The sequence below is a fragment of the Medicago truncatula genome, chromosome 1 (assembly GCF_003473485.1).
Source record: "Medicago truncatula cultivar Jemalong A17 chromosome 1, MtrunA17r5.0-ANR, whole genome shotgun sequence".
NCBI lineage: Eukaryota > Viridiplantae > Streptophyta > Magnoliopsida > Fabales > Fabaceae > Medicago > Medicago truncatula.
Window position 1 is genome coordinate 40,085,575 of NC_053042.1, and position 18,248 is coordinate 40,103,822.

The following is an 18,248-nucleotide window of genomic DNA, read 5'->3' on the forward strand; positions in this document are numbered from 1 at the left end:
AATCATTTTTTTCTAAGAATGTCTAACAAACTTGTTGCCGTCACAAAAAATTAAATAATCAATCCATTATAAGATGGCTATTTATTCTCAATCTCCATTTATAATTGAATTAACCTATTTTTTAAAATATAAATTATAATATAAATGATATATATGGTTACAAATATAAATATGGAAAATTATTGAAATCCAAATGCTTGAGAATGCTTGGTTTCTCAAGAGTGTGTTTCTCAAGGGCGCCACATGTCACTACAATATGAAGTGAAAAACACTTCCATATTGAAACTTGAAAAATAGGTCTCAAATTTATATAATATATAGATAGATAGATGTTCTTGATGCTTTGACAGATTTGAAAGAACAAGCCTCACGCATTCGTGTTCCTAAGTTTTGTTATAGTTAACCATTGCATACATATCAATACACAACTTTGACGTTAATATATTTAATTATACGTATTAACAATTATAAAAATTTAATATTTTGAAAATATTCATTGAGACAAATCTACAATATTTTACATACTAATAGTTGTATTTATATTATTTACAAAATATGATTAAAGTAAACTATATGAATAGTGCATATTATAAAATTACACATCTATTTTAAAATGGAGGGAGTATTATCAATGCTTAAAGCAAGGTTCTCTTTCGGTTATAGATTATAGGGTTAAATATGTTTTTGGTCCCTATAAATATACCAACTTTTCGTTTTAGTCCCTCTAAAATTTTCCTTCAACTTTTAGTCCCTAAAAAATTTTCGATCTTCACTTTTGGTCCCTCCTTTAAAGTAAACTCTTATGTATAATTCATATTTTTTAATAAAATTTTACAGAAAAATTCATAATATTATAAGAATCTTTCCCAAAAAAATGTAGAATTTTTTAACAAAATATGAATTTAATATAAAGTTTTCTATTTTTGATGGTTAAAAAATCATATTAAATTTATGTTTTGTTAAAAAATTCTAATTTTTTTGGGGAAAGATTTTTACAATATTCTAAACATTTATGCAAAATTTCATTAAAAAATACTAAAATAAACTTAAAAATAGGGACCAAAAGTAGTGATTGAAAATTTTATAGGGATTAAAAGTTGAAGGAAAATTTTAGAGGGACTAAAACGAAAAGTTGATATATTTGTAGGTAAAAAAAAACATATTTAACCCTAGATTATATTACTGAATTGAAAATTCTTTGGGATAAATTGGAAAGTTATCGTCCCTTTACCAATTGCACTTGTCACTATTATCAGTGTATGCGTAATGCCAGAGAATTCATGGTGAAGGAAGTGATTCAATTTCTAACATGTCTTAGTGATAAATTCTTGGTGGTACAAACTCCAATTCTTTTAATGGAACCCTTACCTAGTCTTAATTGTGTCTATTCTTTAATCTTACAAGACTAAAGTAAAACCTACTTCTAATGATTATAAAATTCTTATCAATACCATTGATGCTAAGAGGTTCTCTAGTAAAGGAAAAACCTCCTTGAATTATGGCCACACTGCCTACATGAGTATGGTTTGAACATATTGTGGGAGAAAAGGTCACAACCGTTGATTCCTTAGTCTGCCATATTGCACTTTAGATTATGTCATCTTTCTGGTGGAAGAATTATGTTAATGAACAAATTCTTTACCTTTTTTTCTAGTCATGATCACATGCTTGTTTGTGATACCTGCCATTTTTCTAAACACAAGAAGCTTCCTTATACGACAATTCATAGCAGAGCTACTTTAATGCGTTGTTATATTTGGGGTCCCTTGTCTGTTATCGCTATTCATGGTCATAGATGTGTTCTCACAATCTTAGATGATTATTATAGATTTGTATGGTTCATTTCAATGAAAAATAAATCAGAAGTTCCTTCTCATGTGCAAGATTTTGTTGTTATGATAGAAAATCAATTTGATTCCAAGATTTAAATCACACGTTCCGATAATGGCCCTTAATGTTCTCTTACACAATTTTATCAATCCAAATGTTCATCGTACATTTTATGTTTGCAAAGCCCTTTTATTTCATTATCAGCTTCCACCTTCATTTTGGTCTTATGTTGTATCACATGCAACACATATCATTAATACAATTTCCATTCCTTTACTTCATAATAAGTCTCCTTACCAACTTTTGTATGATAATATTCCTGATTTACACACTTTGAAAGTTTTGGTTCTTCATGTGATTCTTCAACTCTTGCTGCACATAGAACAAATCTTCAACCTAGAGCTAGAAAATGTTTATTTCTTGGTAACAAGTCTGGCGTCAAAGACTTTGTTCTTTTTGACATTCACCCTAGAGAGATTTTTATCTAAAAAAATGTTGCTTTTCATGATAACATTAGTACAACAAGTGACACAAACAAGACTGAACACTAGTACAACTATGTTCGCAATTATGCAGGATTTGGAGCATAGCCGTCAAGCTATTTTGGCATGCATTCTTTGGCATGTATGGAAGCAAAGGAACACTGTATTCTGGCAAAATGAAACTTTGACCCGAGCAACAGTTTTTAAGAGAGGTCTGAACCTCCTAGTGAGTTGGCAAAATGCCTAGGAAAGCTGCAATAGAGTGGCTATACAGCAACTACAAATCGACAACACAGTTTGGAGGAAACCAAGTACAAGTTGTTACAAAAGTGATGTCTATGTTGCTTTTTCCAATTCAAGAAACAAGGATGGAATTGATGATTAAGGGTGTTTTGTTTTGGAAAAAAACAGAATGGATCTCACCATTATTGAGTGTCGATGAAGAAGAAGCGATATATATGTTTACTTTATGCTTTTAGATGGGTTAATGAGTTGCACATCAAAAGTGTTACTTGATGGCTGATAGCTGCATTTGCAATAGAAAGATGGATATGATGATTGATATCAAAAAATCAATTCAAATTTAACGGCATATATTTAGTTCGGAGCGAATATTTATATTTTTATAAAAATTATCGTCCAAATCAAACTACATGTAATTTTTAATTTAAATAAGATGACAATTTGTCTCATACCTGATTTAAACCGCATCGGGTTAGTCATAAGGCTAAACACCTTATTAGCACCGGCACCTCAAGTATAAAATACACTGTAAATAATAAAAACCGTAGATTTAGAATATAGACTTATATTTTTCTCAAAAGTTTGATATCAAAACACATGATTTTGTTATCCACAAATACCTTAAATCATATAAAAATGATTCCATCCACTATTTAATTTTAAAAACCACATATTTTTAGTTTTTATTTAAACATAAATATTGTATTTTAGTTATTTGTAAGAAGAACAATTATTATCCAAAGACAGGGGGTGTATAAATAAAATAGGTGGTGCAAATAGAATATAAACAAACAAACTTACAAAAGTGTTTTTAATTTGGGGCTAGCCCATTCAATTAGGGTTTATTATAAATTTAGGTTTCATTCACAATCCTCATTTCATCTTCTCAACCTGTGTGTGTGCAGCCGCCTTGCTAAGTAGTGGGAGTGCATCTCTATCACCGGCGCCGAAAATCATAACCATGGCAGACAAGGCAGTGACAATCAGAACCAGGAAATTCATGACAAACAGGCTTCTCTCCAGGAAGCAATTTGTGAGTTTTCTTTTCGTTTTTCTTCACAAATCCTAATTGAAATCAGATCTCGTAGACTCTAATTTATTCAACTCCATTGTGATTTTATGCTTATTTTACAACAAAAACGATTCTTTTTATTTTATCATATAACTAGATTGATAATTACGGTTTTCTATCATGTTTTTTAATGTGATTCAGATAATGAGTGTTTTCTATTATGTTATTGGTTGAGATTCTTACGTTTTTTTCTGGGTTGCAGGTTATTGATGTTCTTCATCCAGGGAGGGCAAATGTATCCAAGGTACCTATGATTATCATTTGATGGTTGATAATTAGGGGTTAGTTTTGATTTGAATGAATGTTAGGTTAGATTGGTTTATGTCATATAGTTTTTAGTTTTTAGAATTTATGTTGGTTTATAGAAGCTGAAACTGAATTACCTTTTGTGTTTGGTGTGAAGGCTGAGCTAAAGGAGAAGCTTGCAAGGATTTACGATGTGAAGGACCCAAACACTGTTTTTGTGTTCAAGTTCAGAACTCATTTTGGAGGTGGCAAGTCCACTGGTTTTGGTTTGATCTATGATTCTGTTGAGAATGCAAAGAAATACGAGCCAAAATATAGACTTGTTAGGGTGAGTTAATTCTATCTCTTTTCTTGGATTCACTTTGTAACTTTTCTTGTCTGCTGTGATCTTTGTTTAAATTAAGATTACCTTATACATGTTATTATTCTTTTATTTTTCATTGAGTGTAGTGCTTCATGTGTCTGTCATTCACAGTATTTATTTGTTCATGATGTTTGTTGCTGACAATGTGTATTCTTAAATTAATACTGTAGTATGCAACATAGACATTGAGAATAAATATTTAGATGTCTGTTATATTGAAATAATATGATGCCTTGAAGTCTGGAATGGCTTGAACATGAAGCACTTGAAATTCTCGATTATGCTGACGAGGTACTGGCATATAGAATAATAGAAATTTAAGACAAATGCGTAATCACATTTATTGGTATGTGTGAATTCTATTCATTTGGCACGAAGAAGTTTTGGTTTTTCGTTCTGATTCCTTTTTTACTTGTGGGATATGGAGTAATACTGAAAAACAGGTTAAAATACTTTTGTTGACACTGTTAAGGACACGCCTTGGTTGTGCATCTAATGATTTGCTTGCGTTCTACTTTTGTTAACTCTGTTCTTATGTTTGATGTTGCACTTCCTTTTGATTTGAGGGGAAATGATTTGGTTTGCTATTTTTTGTGGTTGTTAAAAAGTTTCTGGTGCTTTTATAAGCCTTCACTACAACATGTTTAATTAGTTTGTTTCTTAAGGGAGTCCTTTTCCACTCTTCATTTAATTTTAAATGCATATTTTGTCCAAACTGTTTAATTTCTTGTGTAGATTTATTCTTTATTTTCTCGCGTAGTTTAGATATAAGTTCATTGAGCAATTTTCCTATAATTATCTACCCATTTGTCCAATGCTGTCTGCGTCTGCCTTCAATTTTTAAATAAAATGATTTGCTTGGAGAATTTTGTTATTGATGATAGTTATTTTGTTTTATCCTTTCCCTTTGGGCACATGTTTTACTAAACTCTTTCATTTCCGAAATTTGCGAAGGGCTTATTATCTTGTAAATTTAGTTGATTAATGATTCTTCCCATTCAGTTAAATTTGCATTTTGGCTCTGTTCTTATGTTATTGAAAATTATAATTCATTTTCTTTTCTTCTATTGCAGAATGGACTTGATACTAAGGTTGAAAAGTCAAGGAAGCAAATGAAGGAAAGAAAGAACCGGGCAAAGAAGATCCGTGGAGTAAAGAAGGTAAATCATATGTTCTGTGTTGATAATTTTTCATTTTATACATTTTGCTTTGTAAAACTTTGGAAGTATAATCTCTTTCATTGTGTTTTTGCAGACCAAGGCTGGAGATGCTGCCAAGGCTGGCAAGAAGAAATAAGTTCTGTCATTTTGTTATGATATCAATGTTATTTTGCTGTTGGTAGTTTCTTAAGGCTATTATATAGTCTTAGTTTTTTCTAGAATGGAGGATTTTATTTGTCTTTTGTACTTTAATTGTTCTTCACTTATATGTTTAAGATTGAGTGCCAGCGTGACCAATTTTGAGAATTCTGTTGAACAATTTTTATGCTTTTAATCAGTTAATTGATCGTGATACTTAATCTCCTTTTTGGCTTGGTTGAATGGTTTGATGATTGCTATGCAAGTATTTTAAAGCTCTATAGGACAGTTTTCATTTTTGCTTTGGTATTGTCGTTTTGAATATGTAAGATAAAAATTGTATTTTCAAAATTGTTTCAAACCCATGAATCACTTAAAATGCATGTTGTTGGTGTTTCTATGCCCCCTATTTTCTCAGTATTTTCTGAACAAGAGCAACAGCTCTTCCATTTAAACTAGCAATTTCTATAATACAAAACTTTGTAAATTCTCTAATTCTTTTCTGTTATCCAAAAGGATCACAAAGTTTTGTTATATTGCTCTTGTTCTTTTATATTCTCTGTTAACACCATAAATATTCGTTATGTTATGTTCATCAACCATGTTAAAGTGTTCAAAAAATCCACATTTTAAAAAGAATGTTCATCAATGAAATCAGTTCACTTGGCTTCTAAAAAGTATAAAGCTTGAATAACGTTTTGAAAATTCTTTAAAAAAACCAAAAGAATAAGATTTCCTCATTTTATTGAGTTCATCGCCGCGGATGGACTAGTCTAATTTTCCATCAGGAGAGCCCCAACCAGAGAAGGTAGAAGGTTCCATGGCAACTGAGCTAGCAGAAGGAAGCTCGGAATTAAGGCTTGCAACGTTGCTGCGCTCAATAAAGCTTTGTCTCCGCTTTGAAAAGGCATCAACTCCTGTGATGATCCAATCACATTTGAATTGGTAAGACCAAATTGTGATGATCCAATCACTATGTTACAAAGTTTTTCTTCTTCTAAAGAATATTGTTTGTTTATCGTTTTTTTTATGGTAAAAATGATTATTATGGTAAAGATGTAAAATATATAAAGGATAATGAAAGGGAACAGTAAGAGATAAATGAGAGGGGAGAAAGGGTTTGAGTGTAGATGAATCAATTTTGTTTTCCGGGTTTTTTAATTGAAGGAGTAGAAGATGATGACGGGAGTTTGATGACAGAGAGAAATAAAATCGTGGGAGTGAAATGAAAATTAGGGCATTTTTCCCAAAGATAAGAGGGAAGAAAGGGTATAAAAGGAGAGTAAAGAGGATGAATCAATTTTTTTTCTCCAAAGGAAGGAGAGTTTCAATCTATAAATTTAAAAATTTAAATATGGACGAATTGTCCTTGTGTTTGTAAAGGTAGCCTAAGTCTCACCAATACGAATAACCATAAACACAAATCAAAACCCGGGTACAATTTTCCCGTTTTGGTATGATAAACTCAATAACTATCAAACAAATCATTCATAAATTTAAGCATCAACGATCATTTTTGTATTACCTCAAGTCAAACATACAATACTCAACAAGAAAACATTAATACTAACAATAGTAAGTGCATCTTTATTGTAGTCATCAATTCTCAAAGGAGTCCACAAACATATTAACGATGAGGCACACATATTTGTTATGCTGCTAATATTTCACTTGTTCTACTATAATAACACCCAAGAAGTAGTTTTAATTAAAACAACTTAAATAGTTCTTTCTGATAGTAAACTGGATTTTCCTGAACAAGTGTAACTTGTATACTCTTTTACCATGATGGTTAAAGCGATTGTTTTGTCTTCTCAAACACTTCTTCTGCAATTTCAGCAGCAATACCATCTATCTTTTTGATCTCGAACCGATGAAAATCAGTGCCCGTGCCAATATAATTACTAAATCCAATTGATCCTGCCACTTCTGCTGAGGCTCCATAAACCATTCTCTGCTTGATGCGAATATAAGACAAATATGTGATCAATTTAACAAAGATTACATAAACGCGTGCTGTGAAGAGAAAATGAGAGGCGTCGAAGACTTGCCTTAATATCTGAAAAATGAATAGCACCAAAGCACATTGGACAAGGTTCACAAGAAGCATATAGTTCACAGTCAGCTAGGGAAATTCGATCCAGCGTTTGACAAGCCTGCAGGTAACTTCCATTTACTATAATATGAGGTAATAAATGATGTGAAATCAAAATGTCAGATTACACAAAAGAACAAGAAAAATAAAAGTTAAAATTAATATTTTTACCTCCCTTATAGCAGTGATCTCAGCATGAGCAGTGGGATCTTTGTTTCTTAAAACCATGTTATGAGTGCTTACAACAACTTCATGATCATTTCGAACAATCAGTGCACCATATGGGTATCCATCACCAGATTCAACAGCTTCATATGCTTCTTTAACAGATTTTATTATGAACTTGCTGTCTCTATCTACGAGAAAATACTTAGTACATTTTAGGTTATAGAAATTATTCCCTCCCTCCCATAATCATGGCCAATTTGATAAAAATATTTGTCACAAAATGAAAGACCCTTTTAATTTTCAGCATAATATTAACAACTTTTTTCCAATTGTACTACTTACATCACTCTCAATTCAATATTTTTCAACCAGCACTTATGGTAATAGAGACTAAACTACTTTATTAAAAGTATTATTTCCTCATTCATTTATATTTTTCATAATATGTATGATATAGTCCAAAAATGTATGATATAGAAGTAAAAAAAAAATGTATGATATAGTCCAAGAATGGGGATGGTATCATTTACCAATCAATCATATTTTTTCAATTATAGAAGTAAAATCAACAAGAGGAGTGAAACTTTTTAACATGCAATGTCTAACACATACTCAACTTAATTGGTTAAAATTTACATGGGTCCAATCAAATCATGTAGTGAGATTCAATGTAATTTTTAATCAAAGAGTGTGAGTGTTATATGAGGGTTGGATTACTCGATTAGTTTGAGCTAAGGTTAAATGAGTTAGAGGTTCAGTTTTTGCTTCAAATCCACACCAAAGAGTAAATATTAATACAACAACTAACTACATTGAAAAAAAAGTGTGTTAAAGAGCTTGTCGGTGGCATGGAGCATTGGCCAAAAGCGATAATATATGAAGAAAAATAAAAATTATCAATTAGTATTTTCACCGTTAGCATTTGGAGTAGTAGCAGCATCCTCTTCCATGATGATGATGATGGTATAAGAATTTGGTGAGTATAGAGAATGAGAGAAACTAAATGCTTCCACCACTAAACCCGTCTTTGACTTGTTATTGAGAATACATTAACAAAATCACGTATTTATGAAGGAAAAACGTGTGGGATGCAACTTATGAAGCACAAATATTTTTCAAATTAGGCGTGTTTTGGTGTCGGGCTCGTGTCACTTTTGACATCGACATAATATCAATACATATAATTAGATTGAATTAGATGATTTTTTTTCTTCTTCAAATTATTAACGGTATCGATGTACCGGGGTCAGTATCGTATCTGATGTCCCTATCCGTGTTTCACACACAACTCATTACACAACATTGTTGCTTTCTTTCTTTCCCCAACTTAGGCTTATTTGTTTTTAACCGGTATGGAAAATAAAATACTCATACGGCTTATTGTTTTGGGTTCTGTAATGTCAACATCATAGAAGAGTTCTTTATTTTATTTCAAAGAAGGAACCTATTTATTCCAATATGAACAACTTATTTTACTGGTAAATAGTTTACACCAGATTTTTTCTAAAAACCAAAAGCAAAATTATAGAAAAATGAATTGTAAAAGCAATATATTACTATAAAAAAAACTTGTTATCTACACTATATTCAAGTAATTATATTACACAATTTCTCATTTAACTTAATTTTATGTAACATTTACGTCATTTATTTTTTTCTACGATTTAATCATTTATGTTATCCTTTTTTCATGAGATTTAATCATTTTTGTCATTAATATCGTATCTTTTTCTCATGAGATTTTTTCAATAAATTCTAGGTTTTTAAGTTTGTATGATGAAAATTTGGGGTTTTGGATGAGGTTTTTTTTTTTTATGATTTTTTATATATTTTTTGATAAAAAAATGATAATATATCATATATTTTTTTTTTTTGAAAAAAAACAGACGAAATTATATTAATTCATCAAGTCTTTGAAATATACATCATGGATTTCTAAGGGCACTTCCTCTAACCAAACTAAGTTCGGTTTAGAATGGGCCAACTGAGCTAACTTTTGTGCTACCATATTTCCTTCTCTATGAACAAAGCTGATATATCATATAGTATGATGTTACTATAAATTTTGAAATAGAAGCATTGACCAAAAGCAATAATATATGAAGAAAATTTATCAACTACTTTTACCATTAGCATTAGGAGTAGCAGCAACATTCTCTTCCATTATCGTGCACATAATTTCGCACCATATAGTAAGGTTGGTCAAAGTAAATCAGTTTTGGATTTTTGTATGATCGGAATGTGTATGTTTCGCTGTCCAGTTCGTGAATAGAAATTTACTGAATATTGCATTACTGATGGATAAAATTTTATTTATTCTAACCAATGTCGTTCAAATAACATTTTTTTTTTTTTTTTTTAAGAAATTTGTTGTTTCAATATAATTTCTTAAGTATTAGAAAAGGAAAAGAAAAAGTTGTCTTAGAATTGAGGTGGTCGCTCAAACTTAAGTTGTAAAATAGTTTTTTTTTTTTTTTGAGGGAAAGTTGTAAATAGTTATTATTAGTCTCACTTTAGTTTTATTTATATATCTCTCCTAAAATAAGTATCTTAAAATATAATTGATTTACTTAAAACCTCTTTAAATTGTCCTTGTGAGTTTTAGCTTAGTTGATATGGACAATGCATAAAATATGCAAGGTGCGAAGTTCAAACTCCGGCCACCACAAAAAAAAAAAAAACCCTCTTTAAATTTTAATCTACTTTAAAACTCTCTTTCAATTATAATACTAGTACAATCTAACCAGATTTTGTGAATTCAAATTCAAACTAAATATAATTGTCAAGTAACAAGTAAAAGGTGAATGTCATATAAAAACAAGGCTTAATTGCACTTTTGATCCTCACATTTTAATCAGCTCACAAAAATGGTCTTACCTCTTTTAAATTGAACAAAACGATCCCTAAACTATCATTTTTTTTTTGCAGTTTTAGTCATACCCCATATTTTTCCCTCCAAACACGCTGATGTGTCCAATTTTTAAGTGAGGTGGCCAAAAGAACACCCATGTAGCAATGCCAACTTGAAAGATGTCATTAACATGTCAACAAACATCTTTTTTTAATTGAAAAAATGAATAAATAATTATTTAACATTACAATTTAACTAAAAAACAAATAAAATTTAAATTACAATATTAAAAATTAGCATAATGTCCAGAATCTGATATCCATTGATTTGGGTTTGAAAAAAAATGAGATTTTAATAATAAAAAATACATTTAACCGAATCAAATATATAAAAAATAAATATATCCATTATTTTTTAGTTAAATTGTAATTTTAAATAATTATTTATTCATTTTTTAAATTAAAAAAAAAAGATGTTTGTTAATATATTAATGACATTTTCCAAGTTGGCATTGCCACATAGGTGTTCTTTTGGCCACATGACTTAAAAATTGGACACATCAGCGTGTTTGGAGGGGAAAATAGGAGGTATGACTAAAACTGCAAAAAACATGATAGTTTAAGGATCAGTTTGTTCAATTTAATAGAGACAAGACCATTTTCGTAAGCTTGGTAAAATGCGAGGACCAAAAATACAATTAAGTCTAAAAATAAACTAAATATAATTGAGAGAGAAAGGCTTGATTATTTACAAGGGAGCTCAAGATATATAGTCGAGCAATATTTTTATTTTTATTTTTTTTACTATGATGGTCCGGTTAACAACAAGCAAATGAATGTATTTTGGGACTTTTGATTGTCGAGTCTTGAAGCTATATCAGACAAGTTACTCTCTCTCTAAACTTATGTATCAATCAAGCTACTCTCTCCTCTCTTTTTTTCCTCCCATGGTGTATACATCAAGGGGTATACACAAAACATATTTCTTATTTAAATGAATGAGATAAGGATATTATTGCAAGAAAACAAGCAACAAAGCTCTCTGATTGGTGGTTGCCTGACAGTTTGTCATCCATATTCTCCTTGAATAATTAATTTACTTGTTGTACAATCTTTTGAAAAAAACACAACACGTGATTTTGCTCAGAAATAAATAAATAAATAGCAATGCTGAATCAAAAAATGTTATGTCAACACAAAGTCAAAGACGGGTTTATCATTCATCACATGGAGCTCCCTGCTGCTGCTGCAAACGGTAAGTAGTAATAGTAATTCAAAAAATTCTTCATATACTACTGCTTATAATTTATAAACATCTTCAATTATCGTCCTTAGTGTGTGTGTTCCACAATTTGGTATTAGTAATAATAATTGTAGCAATGATATTTGAACAACTATTTTCTAACAATTTTTATGACAACTTTCTTTTTCTCTTTTTTTATTAGTCAAAAAATAATGGAGATAAAAAAAGGCAGAAAGAGAGTAAGAATATAAGATCATTTACAATGGTTAAACACATTCAACAACCCTCAACACCAACTTTTTCAATTCCCAACACTTCACATCATTTTATCTCTCTTAATTCAACACCCATTCAATTTTTACCTCTCCAATGGTTTTTTCATTCAACACTCTACCCCATCACCTTTTATTTCTTATTCTTATTTAGTTTTATATTTTTGTTTTTATAATTACATAAAATTACAATTATCGATAATAATTAAATTAAAGGTTTAATTGCACTTTTGGACCCCTATCTTTCCAAAAGTTGCGGTTATGGCCCTCTAACTAATTTAAATACAAAACAGCCCCTTACGTTTTGATTCTTTGGCAGTTTTGGACCCTCAGTCCATTAGTGAGGTGCCACGTGTATTATTTAGGGGGCTCCCTAACAAATTTTTGGACCCTTAACAATTTTTTTTTTTGTAAAAACAAAATTTATTTTTATTTTCTTAACTTAAAATGCAATACAACAAACTAAGCACGCGACATACAAATAGCTTAAAATGCAAGACAACAAACAAGCACACAACACATAAGTAATTTATTTAGTACGATATAAATCATCTTCAATCACGAAACATTCCAAACTTTGTCCATATGTGCTTCACTAGATCTGCTTGCAATTCGTGACGAACATTTGGATCACGCAACTCGGATCTAGCACGCACATGATTTGCAAAAGTGGGTAACACCTCGGTCGAGTATGATTGCGGTGTACTAGATCCACTTCCCTCAGATTGCTCAAAATCGGTCCAATGTTGAGCATATGTATCTCGTTCATCCTCAACAATCATATTATGTAATATGTATCTCGTTGATAATTGTTGGGATTTTGGTAGCTAAATGGGTAATTTGAAGAATTTTGGGTGTTGAACTGTTGTTATTGGGATCCATTTCACTAAATAAAGACTAAAACTTCAAAAGAAAAACTAATAATAAGATTAAGAGAGTGAAAAACTTGGTTTTTTTTTTCTTTTTTTCTGTGTCCAAATCAAATGATCCAAGTCTCTATTTATATAGAAAAAAAAATCATGAATTTTGGTAAAAAAAATAAAAATTATTTGCAATGAAATAATTGAGTTCAAAATATTAAGATGATAAAAATCCAAGCAGCCAATCGAAACGCGCCACGTGTCCTGTCTTTATCCATTTCTCTTTCTCTCTCCGGAACTCGCGACGCTCACGTGCCCTGTCTGCGCGTGTATTGCACGCGCCGACTTCAGCAAATTCCAGCTCGCCACGTGTCCCCTCTGTGTCAGATTTCAACATGTTTAATTGTTTCATCTCCTCTCACATGTACATCATTTTTTTTTTCATTTTCAACACCCACATGCAATGGTTTCAACATGTTGAAACTTGGTTTCAACAACCCATTGCACTTGATCTAATGTGAGTATGAGAGAGAAAGTTGTCTAAATATTGTCACAAAATGGTTGTACAAATATCATTTCTATTTAGATTATGGATAAAAAGTTAAAAACCAGATCGAATGATCTCATTTTTTCAATACGTGAAGATAGAGACCGAAAGTTCATAGCAAAAGCTGTTGAAGAAGCATACAAAGGTGTTGAATGTGGTGCTATCACTGTTCAAAATGATGAAATAGTTGTTAGCAGTCATAACATGGTTTTAAGAAACAAAGATCCCACGGCTCATGCTGAGGTTACTGTTATGAGAGAAATAACATCAATTTTTTTCTTTAATATTTCTTGTTCAATTTGTGTAATCTCAAATGTCCTCTAAAATGAAATAGCTTATTAAAAACATACAAATTACAATGATCTAATTGAAAAACTTTTAATAAAGATAGAGTTATTTGAAATTTAAAATATTATCAGAATCATGACTAATTTAAAAGTGGTTACAAAGACCAAGATCAATTTAGCAGTTTACTCATCTTTCTCGATGAAATAAAGTAACAAAGCTGTTTGATGAGCTGCCTCCAACTCATGTTTTTCTGTAAAATATAGTTAAATAATACTACTTGTACAAAAAAATATTCAAATGATGAACACGTTGGTTTTGCTTCTTATAGAATTGCACCGCTGCATAAAAAATGTATTCTCAATAACAAGTCAAAAACGGGTTTAGTGTGGAGAAAGCATTTAGTTTCCCTCATTCTCTCTATACCATCATGGAACATGATGCTGCTGCTACTCCTGCTGCTAATGGTAATACTAATTCGCATTTTTCTTCATATATTATCGCTTTTTGGTCAATGCTTCTATTTCAAAATCTATAGTAACATCTTCCATTACCTTCTTTAGCGTGTTCTACTTCTACTATTTGCTGTTACTCATAAAAGTACCACTTACATTACTATGGAGGCAAAACATATCTTGCTTTGATTGTGGATAAAAACGTGATCACAATAATATTGAATACTCCCTCCCTCCCAATTTAATTGAGTTAGTTTAACTTTTCATACAGATTAAGAAAAGTGTATAAACGAAAGAGAGAGAAAAATGATTTTGAGTGTCTTTGACAAGTATTGGTGCATTCTTCTTTATCATAAATATAAAGTAGAATATATTGAATTGGAAATGGTGAAAGTAGTATTAATTAGAGTTATAATTGGAAAAAAGTAATTAATGTTTTATTGAAAACTGAAATAGGTCAATATTCCTTAGACAATATTTTTTTACAAATGACTCAGTTGTTATGGAACGGAGGAAGTAATAAAGTTCTCTCTACTTGATTTGTTCTTCAAATTGTTCATTATAATGATAATGATAATGATAAGATGCCTTTTGTTGATTGAATAATGTCATGCCACCAACACACTTTTTTCTTCTCATGACAATATTTACTTTTTCGTTCAAATTTAAATCGAAGACATCAAACTCTTTTAACCCTTACCTCAAAACAATTGAGCTTAGCAAACCTCTCTGACACGGTCATTGATTGATAAAAATTTACGTGAGTCTCAACATATGATTTGGTGGTACCTATGTGATGTGATCCTAAAATTATCTCTCTTGACAAGAATAATAAAGTCATTGTGGAATAAAAGAACCAAATTAATTTTGGGTTCAAAGTTTTATTTTCGTAGGTCATGATATGTCTGTCTTGTTTTGGCTATATCTGGAGCTCTGGATGTCCGTTTGAGGCGATCTTTAACTCGTTGGAAAGCTTACGAAATTCTCTACATTTCATCTGTTTGACTCAAGATCAAATTCGAAATATTTAATGGTGTAAAATGAGTTGTAAGTTGAAAACGTGGTTAAAGTGTGTAAGCTGAAGAATTAAAGGTGTTTGTGGAATTGTAACGTCTAGAAATAATTAGCCTTCACAAATCAATGTGCAAATGAATATGTAACCTCCTCATGCATTGATTAGCCACCAACTTAGAGAGTCATTTTGTAACATTTTATTTGCATTAATCAGCCACCAAAACATTATTGTAATTAGTGGTTGCATTTCCTTTCATTTTCTAAGAGTTTTAGAGTGAAAATCATCATGTAATAAGCTCATATAAATAGAGCACGAAAATGATATGAAGAAAAGGTTGAATATTATAGAATTTGATCTTGAGTCAAACAGATGAAATGTAGAGAATTTCGTAAGCTTTCCAACGAGTTAAAGATCGCCTCAAACGGACATCCAGAGCTCCAGATATAGCCAAAACAAGACAGACATATCATGACCTACGAAAATAAAACTTTGAACCCAAAATTAATTTGGTTCTTTTATTCCACAATGACTTTATTATTCTTGTCAAGAGAGATAATTTTAGGATCACATCACTATGTAAATTTTAAACAATCAAATTAAATGCGCGTTAGACTGTCCACGTTAAAGAGTGTCACTCCCTCTTGTTGATTTTGCTTCTATAATTGAAAAAATATGATTAATTGGTAAATGATACTCTACCCCGTTCTAGAGAAGGAGTGACTCATTTAACTATTTCAAAAGTATTATTCAAAATGTATACTAGAAAGAGAGAATAAAACTTTTACCGAAGTAGTTTAGTCACGAGTGATGTAAGTAGTATTTTGCTGAAATTTGAAAAGGGTTGATCATTTTGTGACAAATATTTTTTATAAATTGGCGATGATTAGAGAGGGAGAGAATAGTTACTCCTAAGTATTTTCTCGTTATCCCAGATGTAGAAGATAGAGACAGCAAGTTCATAATAAAATCTGTTAAAGAAGCATATGAAGCTGTTGAATCTGGTGATGGATACCCATATGGTGCATTGATTGTTCGAAATGACGAAGTTATTGTAAGCTGTCATAACATGTTTTTAAGAAACAAAGAGCCAACTGCTCATGCTGAGATCATTGCTATAAGAGAGGTAAAAAAATATTAATTAATTTTATCTTTTATTTTTCTTTGAGGGTTGGGTAGCTCAACTGATTTAAGCCAAGTGATTAATAGAGTCGAGGAGATAAAAGTACATGGTTCAAGTCCTGACGAAAAAAATAAATATCAATTTGTCTACAAGGTGTTAACTCAGTGGTAAAAGTTTGATCTTATAGGCTCATGAATATAGTCAAATTTCACCGGGGACGGTTGTAAAATATTAGTAATCAAAATATTAAGCCGAATAACCTGAAGAATCATATACCATCTGCTGTAACAGACAGATATGGATCTCAGTATCAAAGAGTTTTGGAAAACACATTTGAATAAAAAATTGAGGAGGTTGGATGTGAGTTTAAGTTGCTGAAAGTTCATTTTGTTTGGTTATATTAATTGGAATTTACCTGCAGGCTTGTAAAAAGCTGGATAAAGTTTCACTTGCTGGCTGTGAACTCTATACTTCTTGTGAACCTTGTCCAATGTGCTTTGGTGCTATTCATTTTTCAAAAGTCAAGGCAAGTATGCGACGCCTCTCATTTTGTCTTCACAATTACACGTTTCTGCAATCTGTGTTAAATTATATCGATATCACATATTTGTCTTATATTCACATCAAGCAGAGAATGGTTTATGGAGCCACAGCAGAAGCTGCAAGATCAATTGGATTTAGTAATTATATTGGCAAGGGCACTGATTTTCATAAGTTCGAGATAAAAAAGATAGATGGTATTGCTGCTGAAATTGCAGAAGAAGTTTTTGAGAAGACAAAGGACAAGGTAAAGGCTAATCTTAAACGATCTCGTTAACCATCATGGTAAAAGAGTACACAAGTTACACTTGTTCAGGAAATTCAATTTCTTATCAGAAAGAACTATTTAATTTGTTCTAGTCTATTAAATCTTCTGCTTGGGTGTAATAATAATAGTTGAACTCGTGAAATATTAGCAGCATAACAATTATGTGTGCCTCGTTATTAATATGTTTGGTCGCGGTAATTGTGGACTCCTTGGAGAACCGACGACTGCAATAAAGATGCACTTACTATTGTTAGTACTAATGTTTTCTTGTTGGGTATTAATATTATATGCTTGACTTGAGGCATTACAAAAATGATCATTGATGCTTGACTTGTGTGTTTATTGCTATTTATATTTCGTATGCAAAACATTGTTTGCTTGTGTTCACTCAAATTAAACAAAGTTACATGCCTTAGTTTCATTTTTTGTATAGTAAAAGTGTGTCTCACTTCATGATTCTTGGATGTGTTGCTCTAGTCCTCTTTGTTGTGTCTGTTATTTTGTGCAGTCCCAAGTTACTTGTATTTATTTTCTGGTTTAGAAGTAGAAATTTTGGTACTGAGTTTTCTGGTATTTATTTGTACCAGAGGTATTTCTGGACATCTGTGTTGGAACAAAATGTGTTTCACAATGAACCTTATTAAGTTTTGATGATAACAAGGTATTAAAAATTGTCAATTGGTTATTACTAATAATTGTTCAAGTGTACAGGACCAAAGGCTACTCAAGTTATTTCAATAGGTCTTGGAAGAACAATGGAAAGAAAAAAGAAATTCTGAGCATCTGAAGAAAACTGCTCCTGAAGCTAAACTGCTCCTGAAGAGATGACGTCATCAGAAGCAGAAAGTCATCAGAAGCAAAAGTTTTCATCAGAAGCAATATCTTCACCAGAAGCTACTTTTAATCCTTTAATCAAACTGAAGATTCAAAGTTGCTGATTTTCAATTCAGTCTTATCAAAGAAGAACGAAGAATTGAAAGGGAGGTATCAACGGA

At 31.0% G+C, this 18,248-nt stretch overlaps 3 protein-coding genes across 4 annotated transcripts; 2 read left to right on the forward strand and 1 right to left on the reverse strand.

Moving 5' to 3' along the window:
* Window positions 1-3,427: 3,427 nt before the first annotated feature.
* Window positions 3,428-5,759, forward strand: LOC11405915 (40S ribosomal protein S24-1). Its single transcript, XM_003590976.4, has 5 exons — window positions 3,428-3,588; window positions 3,830-3,871; window positions 4,031-4,201; window positions 5,311-5,397; window positions 5,492-5,759. Exons 1-5 carry the CDS (start codon window positions 3,517-3,519, stop codon window positions 5,531-5,533), a joined length of 414 nt encoding a protein of 137 aa, XP_003591024.1. The 5' UTR covers window positions 3,428-3,516; the 3' UTR covers window positions 5,534-5,759.
* Window positions 5,760-7,022: 1,263 nt separating this feature from the next.
* LOC11407477 (guanosine deaminase) lies at window positions 7,023-8,843 on the reverse strand. The gene is made up of 4 exons (XM_024782212.2): window positions 8,712-8,843; window positions 7,802-7,986; window positions 7,587-7,691; window positions 7,023-7,489 (listed from the first exon to the last, which is right to left on the reverse strand). The coding sequence occupies exons 1-4, from the start codon at window positions 8,746-8,748 to the stop codon at window positions 7,328-7,330; spliced, it is 489 nt and encodes a 162-aa protein (XP_024637980.1). The 5' UTR covers window positions 8,749-8,843; the 3' UTR covers window positions 7,023-7,327.
* Window positions 8,844-14,191: 5,348 nt separating this feature from the next.
* On the forward strand, window positions 14,192-18,012 carry LOC11406414 (guanosine deaminase). Of its 2 annotated transcripts, XM_024782207.2 has the most exons (5): window positions 14,192-14,322; window positions 16,258-16,448; window positions 16,867-16,971; window positions 17,077-17,232; window positions 17,965-18,012. In XM_024782207.2, the coding sequence occupies exons 1-5, from the start codon at window positions 14,286-14,288 to the stop codon at window positions 17,992-17,994; spliced, it is 519 nt and encodes a 172-aa protein (XP_024637975.1). In that variant the 5' UTR covers window positions 14,192-14,285; the 3' UTR covers window positions 17,995-18,012. The 2 variants fall into 2 exon arrangements, with proteins under 2 accessions (XP_024637975.1, XP_024637976.1); XM_024782208.2 differs by lacking the exon at window positions 17,965-18,012 and having other exon boundaries at window positions 14,195-14,322; window positions 16,264-16,448; window positions 17,077-17,595.
* Window positions 18,013-18,248: the final 236 nt, after the last annotated feature.

Coding starts and splice junctions, on each gene's coding strand:
- LOC11405915 (XM_003590976.4), top strand. CDS start 3,517: ATGGCAGACAAGGCAGTGACAATCAGAACCAGGAAATTCATGACAAAC. Junction 3,872..4,030: donor GGAGGGCAAATGTATCCAAG/GTACCTATGATT, acceptor TTTGGTGTGAAG/GCTGAGCTAAAGGAGAAGCT. Junction 5,398..5,491: donor AGATCCGTGGAGTAAAGAAG/GTAAATCATATG, acceptor GTGTTTTTGCAG/ACCAAGGCTGGAGATGCTGC.
- LOC11407477 (XM_024782212.2), bottom strand. CDS start 8,748: ATGGAAGAGGATGCTGCTACTACTCCAAATGCTAACG. Junction 7,987..8,711: donor TACTACTCCAAATGCTAACG/GTGAAAATACTA, acceptor ATTTTCTCGTAG/ATAGAGACAGCAAGTTCATA. Junction 7,692..7,801: donor AGATCACTGCTATAAGGGAG/GTAAAAATATTA, acceptor AGTTACCTGCAG/GCTTGTCAAACGCTGGATCG.
- LOC11406414 (XM_024782207.2), top strand. CDS start 14,286: ATGGAACATGATGCTGCTGCTACTCCTGCTGCTAATG. Junction 14,323..16,257: donor TGCTACTCCTGCTGCTAATG/GTAATACTAATT, acceptor TCGTTATCCCAG/ATGTAGAAGATAGAGACAGC. Junction 17,233..17,964: donor TTGAGAAGACAAAGGACAAG/GTAAAGGCTAAT, acceptor TCAAGTGTACAG/GACCAAAGGCTACTCAAGTT.